At 42.8% G+C, this 7500-nt stretch overlaps 1 protein-coding gene across 8 annotated transcripts in view; it reads left to right on the top strand.

Moving 5' to 3' along the window:
• The window catches only part of LOC138212768 (disks large-associated protein 1-like), a 138439-nt gene that overhangs the window by 46222 nt on the left and 84717 nt on the right, over nucleotides 1–7500 (top strand). For 6 of the 8 annotated variants that reach the window (XM_069173313.1, XM_069173311.1, XM_069173309.1 and 3 more), the window contains one exon: nucleotides 1–1409. This exon is cut by the window's left edge and continues 117 nt beyond it. In XM_069173313.1, the coding sequence (XP_069029414.1) occupies nucleotides 3–1409 (1407 nt within the window). In that variant the 5' untranslated portion in view covers nucleotides 1–2. The remainder of the gene's footprint in view (nucleotides 1410–7500) is intronic. The other 2 variants (XM_069173314.1, XM_069173315.1) reach the window with 2 other exon arrangements.

Raw genomic sequence — 7500 nt, 5'->3', positions numbered from 1 at the left:
TCATGAAGGGCCTGTCCAGTAGTCGGAGTCACCACCACGTGATCTCCTATGAACCATCATATGATCCACTGGGTCACCATGTTGACCGCAAGCCATATCTGATCAGTCAGATGGACATGCCCGTGCCCATCCCCATGCCACATCCAGCTGAGCTGTCCTACTACAACGCTCAGCGCTCCCCGTACCCCTCTGACAGCAACAACATCGTCCCCTATGGAACCTTCCCGAGGAGGTGCCACTCCACCTCCTCCTCTCATCATCCTGAGGTAAAGGATGAGTATATGGCCGTGGTACCATATATAGGAGGAGGAGGAGGAGGAGGTGGAGGTGGAGGAGGCTATGGGGGTAAAACGCCCACTCGGGTACCGGCAAACTTTGAGGACCCGTTTGAGCGTCAGCCGTCCTTTTCCAGAGACGGCTACCACACACTGCAGTACAAACGAGGAGTGCTGGCCCACGGTGGGGGGATGGGGGCCAACAACAACAACAACGACAGTCCAGGGAGAATCCGCCACCTCGTCCACTCGGTCCAGAAACTCTTCACCAAGTCACATTCACTGGAGGGGCCGCACAACACGCAGTCCTCCAAGGGGGCCAATAATGGGAGTGTTAATGGTGGTGGTGGTGGTGGAGGAGGTGGTGGTGGTGGTTCCCGGGCCAGCCCAGAAGACGAAGCTCCGCCAGCGCGCCACCGGAAGCGCAGCAAGAGCCGCGAGCGCTGTCGATCAGCCGAGCCCAAGCATCGAAGCCACCACCACCACCACCACCAGCTTCACGGCTCAGCGTCTGCTCCGGGCTCCGGATATTGGAGCTCAGATGACAACCTGGAACGGGAGCTGTGTCTCTACCACCCTCACCACCAACAACCTCCACCCTCCCCCTCCCCCTCCATCTCCCCCTCGCCCATTGCCATGACAATGAGCAGGTACCCCGGCAACAACCCCGACAAGTTCCCCCAAATGCCCCTCCCCGCACTCTCCTCCTCGCAGTCCCAGCAGTATTTCATGATGGATCCTTACGGCACCCTCAGCGAGCACACACACACCCACGCACACCACGGCCACGCACACCACCATCCTGCACTCAAAGCCTCCCGGAGCAACAACGATGTGAAGTATGCAGCGTCGTCGGCATGCGTGCCAGTTAGTGGTAGCAGCAATAACAGCGGTGGCGGTCTCGGTGGAGGAAGTGGCCCCTTGCTGCCACTGGGTCTTGTGGACGGGCCCCTTGTGAAGAAGGGGGCGTGGTCGTCAAGCCTAACGGTGAGCAGAGCCCGAGAGGTGTACACCAACAACAGCAGCCACAACCAGCTACGAGCCAGCGCAGGATCCGGTAACCTAAACCTAGATAGAGCTCTAGTCAAATCTAAGGCCAGTCAGCAGCAGGAGCGCTCTTGCCATTTCTTACAGGTAAATAATTCCTGCCTGACTCCCATCCAAAACCAATCAATTCACCCTTCTCCCTTCTGTTGACTCCTTTTTCCACCACAACTTACTTTTCTCACCAATGTTTCCTCTACGTCAGTGGTGTCCAGTGACACTTTGGGTTTTCATTCCCCCCCCAAACACTTCAGTGACCAGCAATTATGGTTACAGATGGACAAACCAATCAGGAGAAAGCTTTCCTGGTGTGGACAGGTGGCCATTGGAGAATTCAGATGCCAGTTCTGGTTATCAGGTTGTCAGTTATCAAGTTGTTAGTTTAACAGGAATGACATGGAAGCTTTTGGTTATCCCAATGCCAAACTAATTTCTGGGAACTAGATGTTAGCTCCTTGGAAAATTCCCACAATGATCTGCTGTATACATCGAATTGTTGCCCTTTGCTGTCACGGTCATGTCAGGGAAGATTACCGTGGTCACAATTTGCTAATATGAGTGAGTCTTGTAATCTGCCTACTGAGTAAATAATATAATGAACATATCAACATGATTTCCAGACTCTAAGATGCTCCTGTAGGTCGTGGGAAAGGTAGGAACTCTACTATATCAAAAGACTTACACGCAAGAGTCATGAAAACTTCTCCCAGATAGCTAATCTAATAATAAATGGTGAAATTACTTAGCATACCATGTGGGCTTGATTAGTCAGGCACTGTACGCCTGATTATTCATAATCAAAGGTGGCAGAGAGGGATTGAAGACTGAACCAACTTAGAGTCTAAATCGGCAATAGATTCAGAGAAGAAGAATATGTCATGAGCTAGATGTAATGACTGATATCTATAACAATTGATTTGATTAATGGTCAGTAGTTCAATTCTCGGATTACAGGACAGCAGCTCAGAAAGCGGTCCATCATGCAGGTTATCTGAGAGCATGGAGCTCGGCGGTCCAGCGTTCAGGCAGGTAACGTCTTCAGCAGGACGTAGCTAATATATGCAGCTTCATGTGGGTGTATAGCAATCACTACAATTAGGTAGCATCGGCAATGTCGAACTTCTTTAGGTGGTGTTTAATTATGTTGGTTGCCGGGACAACCACATCACTTAAGAGAGGTGCGCTGAAGGACACGGGTGATTGGAGAGACTCCGGGTCTCCGATGGAGACGCTTCGTTGTTGGGTAGCCTCGTTGGTTTAGTCAGACACACCTACACGGCACAGACTCGACGACTCGGCAGTATTCCCCCTCCAGTTCTTTAGTTTAGGAGAGTAAACAGGCTGACGTAGAGGGTAAACAGAAACAGAATCAGAGTCTAAACTAGTCACACACTATGAATCATTTTAAGCTGTTTTAACCGCAGCCTTAAACATTTTACTTAAGTAAACTTAGGTCGGATAATTCGTTCTGAAAATGGAAAACCACCTAAATTCTCCAACCTTGACAAAAGTTGAATAAACGTAAGCTGAGTGGTTTTACAACAAAACTAGACATTTAAAGTAAACTTGAAAAAGATAAACCATTGAAGTGGACATGCTTTTAGTGATTTTTTTTTTTTTTTGTCATTTATATACTGCTATGATATCAGAAGTTTATGTTATACACGTTACTTGAAATCCCCAACTTGACATTAAGTTCAGTAAAAATGCTCTCTGTATGTTAAAATCCCAGATCCTGTTCATGTCCACAAACAGCGGTCCATTCCACAGCCTTCATTGTGAAGGTTGTTGCCGAGGTCGAGCAGTGGTTTGTTGGCATGTCGGGTGAAATGAAATGAATGTATTTCAGTAGTTGATATTTTGAGTAAGGAAGAGAAATACTGGTGAAATCTGCAAACTGTTGTTGCCTCGTGAGCCGGTAGAAGTCTGCAGTACTGTCACCGTTTTGGCTTTGGGATGTTGTACCCTAAGATGTTCTCTGATACTGTCATTTAGATGTTGGTAGGTTGGTCTGCAGTTTGGACTCTTGTGCACCTCCTCATGGCTCCATGTTTGCAGGAACTTTATAATCTTTTGCATGACAACAATTACAATTTCTTATTCCAATACTCAGGTCACAGTTCAGAGTTAAAGCCTCTTCACTGCTTTAATGTTTGGTGGGAATGAACACTGCAGACTTTAATGGTTGTAATCTATGACTGGACGACACTGACTAAGGCTGCGGGCACACTACTACAACAACATGAGGCCTTTAGGCATCACTCAACCTTTAACTTACAGACGACTTTGAACCCTTCTGGAAATAAAAAAAATATATATATATACTAAGACCTTTTGCAGGATCCAATCGGCCCCTCTTGTGTCTACACTTTAGATTACACACTACTATTCTTGGCTCTTGATATTTGTTCATGAAATGTAGATAGACCTTTTTATTTTATTTTTTCATTTACATTTTGGATTAATTTACAGCTGATATTTTTTTTGTTTACACTGAATCCAAATCAAACAATTTTTAGAATTGTCCTATCGGGTTAGTTTTTTTGTGACAGAGCGTTTATTGCTTATTCATAAACACGGCTCTTGTTACACTTAAAACATGTAAAACTTAATTCTAGATTTTCACCTGCATTCGGCCTCTACTCCACCCTTCTAATGTCCATGTGAGTCCACTGGAACAAAAAGAGGGGGGATGAAATTGTCAAAGCATATTTGAATTCAGCTCGCACAGATACAGATAAGATACAGATTTTTGTTTTTGCATGGGACAAAATCTTTGTCATTTTTGAATTGATCAAATCCTTTCAGCTCTAATTGGCACAATGTTGAACTAGATGAGTTGAAAAATGCTACATGGAAACTAACAGTATATTATCGATAAATATATATTATATCGCATAGTTGGATGAGAAGATATGTTCTGATTCATATTGGTGAATTAGAGCAGAATGACGAAGGAAATGAAATGAAGTGCATCATCTTACTGATAACTTAGCAACATTTTAGTTTTAACTTTTGATCTTTTACATGCATTTTCTGCAGCATATATACTGATAACAAGCGGAAGCTAAAAGAAAAACAGGAAATGCTAAAAAAGTTGATGATAAGATCAGAGAGCAAACACCCTCATTGGAGAGTGTTTGCTCTCTGATCTTATCTGATCTGATCTGATCTGATCTGATCTTTGAACCTCATCTCAATAGATGAGGTTCAGTTCAGTCAATGCTTTTCACCGTTTGGTTGTAATTAGCCGGTGTAACAAAGCGTAACATCTGCTGGTAAAAAGCACGTTTTTTAGGGGCCATCTTCCATCTGTATCACTTAAACCGATTATGTATCTTTACATTGTGACAGAAATATATTGGATAATATTATTGAATACATTTTCATGAAGTACATTTGAGAACATGTTAATAAAGAAAAAAGAGAAACAAATTGTAGTGAAAGTAGTGCCTCTCAAATCAGAGAATTTTAGCACTTCAATGCAGACATCCTGATATTCCCACATTATCATAATGTAGTGACGCCCAGTGAGGATTGCAAGTGATAGAAACCTCTAGTGACTAATCTGCATCTTGCTGCATATATTGACATAACATCCACACCGGACACAAAAGACCAGTCAAGAGCAGAGAACCTCTTTTGTTTTTCACCACTATTCTTACTTTGGGTTTAGAGTTTGATATCAGGACTGAAAACAGTCTTGTGTTAGTCAGACAAATCTCCAAGCATCCTATTAAATGTACAATATGTGCTCATGTCAGGTGATATAAAAAGGTTTTAGTGCGTCCGCAGCCTCAGAGGGAACATTACCACCAGTCTGACCTCCCAAAACCCCCCACTGCCACCCCCACCTCCACCCCCCTCCTGCCTCTCCTCCACTCACCCAACTCACCCTCACGCTTCTTATCCACCCCAAACTCTTGCCACCCACCAACCTACCTCCACACCCCCCCCCCCCCTTTACTTCCTCTTGGTTTGGAGAGCCTCCCTCTTCCTTTTCCTCTTCCTCCTCTTTCCTCCTTTTTGAGTTGAAGAGAGAAGTAAGTGCAGAGCCAGTAGCAGCCTTACTCTCTGAATGCTAGGTGATGGCATGAACTCATGAAGAATGACATCCTTTCCTGTTTGTAGACTTCATATTTAATTTAGTAGTTTTCCCTTCCTTCCTGCCTTTTACACCAGTTACTTGACCTTTTCTCTCTGTTTTTGTCCTGATGGCTTGTTGTTGTGCTGAGCTGTGCTTTTCTGTGAAGTGTGGTGTTAAACTAAGTGTTGGGGAGACATTTAACTACATATAACAAGTTGGCAATTACCGAACTCCAAATAAATAAAATTGTTATTTGGAGTTATTTTAAACGTGAGCTACAGTAATGACATGATGTTAGTTAATGAAGGCTTCAATGACCATATGAGTGGTTTGCTCTACTAAAACCCCATTACATAACTTGCTGTGTTAGCAACATGCTAATTGTTAGTAGCAATATGCCGACTGGTCAATAAAACAGAAGTAGAGCATATTTGTACCCGACTCCGTAGACATTTAACGTCACTCGGGAGAAAAGTATGATGGTCCAGGTCCACTTTCTGAACGCTACATTCTGCTGTGCCTCGCCATGACTTTGTAGTACTTTATAATATATAGTGAATGAAACTTACAAATGGGATTTTGAGCAGCACTAGAAATTAGTTGATGCGCTTTGTGCTTCAGTCAAAAAGTTGACAGACTGCTTTTGTTGCACGGTTGAATGCAGGTAGCAATTTAACGTGCACAGAACGGGGAAGCTGAAACATTTGTGAGTAAGTAACACAGGTGCAGTCAAAATAAGTTACTTATTCTTCTTATAGCTTCCCCCTCTGAGGTGACGTCACTTAGACTCGTCCATAAAACAGTGCAGGGAGGAGGAGCCGGCCCTCACCGACACGTCAGGCCAGAGATATTTGAACCATGTGTTCAAATATTCGATATATCGAATGTACTCTATTTGAAATAATGCTGTTGCAGTTTGCTACTCAATAGTGTTTTATTGTTATTAACTTGACTGTGATTTGACCCATTTTACATGCAAACTTAAAATTGTTCCAATAGAAACCACCAATGAATATAAACACGAATCATCATACTGGTGTTATTTTAGTGCATCAAAGGGTTAAATTAAACATTTCTGAAGTGCTTTATAGAATATTTCAAAATATTGCGATATGTATCATGTATTGAAATATAGCTGAAGAGTATCACTGTATTATTTTTAGGCCATATCGCCCTAGTTGGAAGTTTTGGATAGCCTCTTGCGTATTGTCGACTATAATGTAAAGACGTGGATCATTCAAACAGCTTTAGACTACAGCGCTACAACTAAATGTCAAATTTATGAAATCAGTGTCTAACAATTATTTGTATTCCTTTTTGAATTTCCAAACATCATAACTCATAAATACAACACTGTATTGGAATGTTTAATCAGTGTACACGTCCACGTCTGGACAACTGGCACTAAGCCGATCGTTCCAAATCTGTTTCTAACCCCCCTTTAAACGTGTCCTTACGTATGATGGAAATAATTGCATGTTTACTACTGAAGTAAGTTGAATGGGCTCCCCAGCACTCGCTTGTTGTTTATTTGTTATCTGTTCTGTGTGTCCAAGGATAATCATAGAAGTCTGTGTGTGTGTGTGTGTGTGTGTGTGTGTGTGTGTGTGTGTGTGTGTGTGTGTGTGTGTGTGTGTGTGTGTGTGTATGTGTGTGTAAACAGGACATTACCAACACAAGCATCAACAATCACACAGCCACACATACCTTTAAATCGTTAAAAACCAACTTGAACTTCCACTGACCTCAGTTGTAGAGCGTGTCAGCAGTTTTTTGAAAAATAATGAATCACCAATGTTTAAAAGTTTCATCCAGTTGTTTTAAACTCACTCCTGAATCCTTTAAGTTCTGGATAGTTGAAGAATTATTCTATCCACCACCAAAAACAAAATCACTGGCTAATTATACTTCAGAGAAACCAGCCATATATCCTAAAACATGAGGAACAAACTGAGGCTGTTCTCACCACAGCACACGGGTTTTGTTCAATTTTCAATATCTTTAATGAAAATGTTACACTGATAAAAAGCAAAAAAGTCCCTGTTGAATGTCGGTGTAACATTCATTTGTGACATCAGTTTTCATTTGCAGTGT

The sequence above is a fragment of the Embiotoca jacksoni genome, unplaced genomic scaffold (genome assembly GCF_022577435.1).
Source record: "Embiotoca jacksoni isolate LCO1_2020_lvr unplaced genomic scaffold, fEmbJac1.0.p SCAF_59, whole genome shotgun sequence".
NCBI lineage: Eukaryota > Metazoa > Chordata > Actinopteri > Embiotocidae > Embiotoca > Embiotoca jacksoni.
This window is presented reverse-complemented; position numbering and strand designations above follow the sequence as displayed.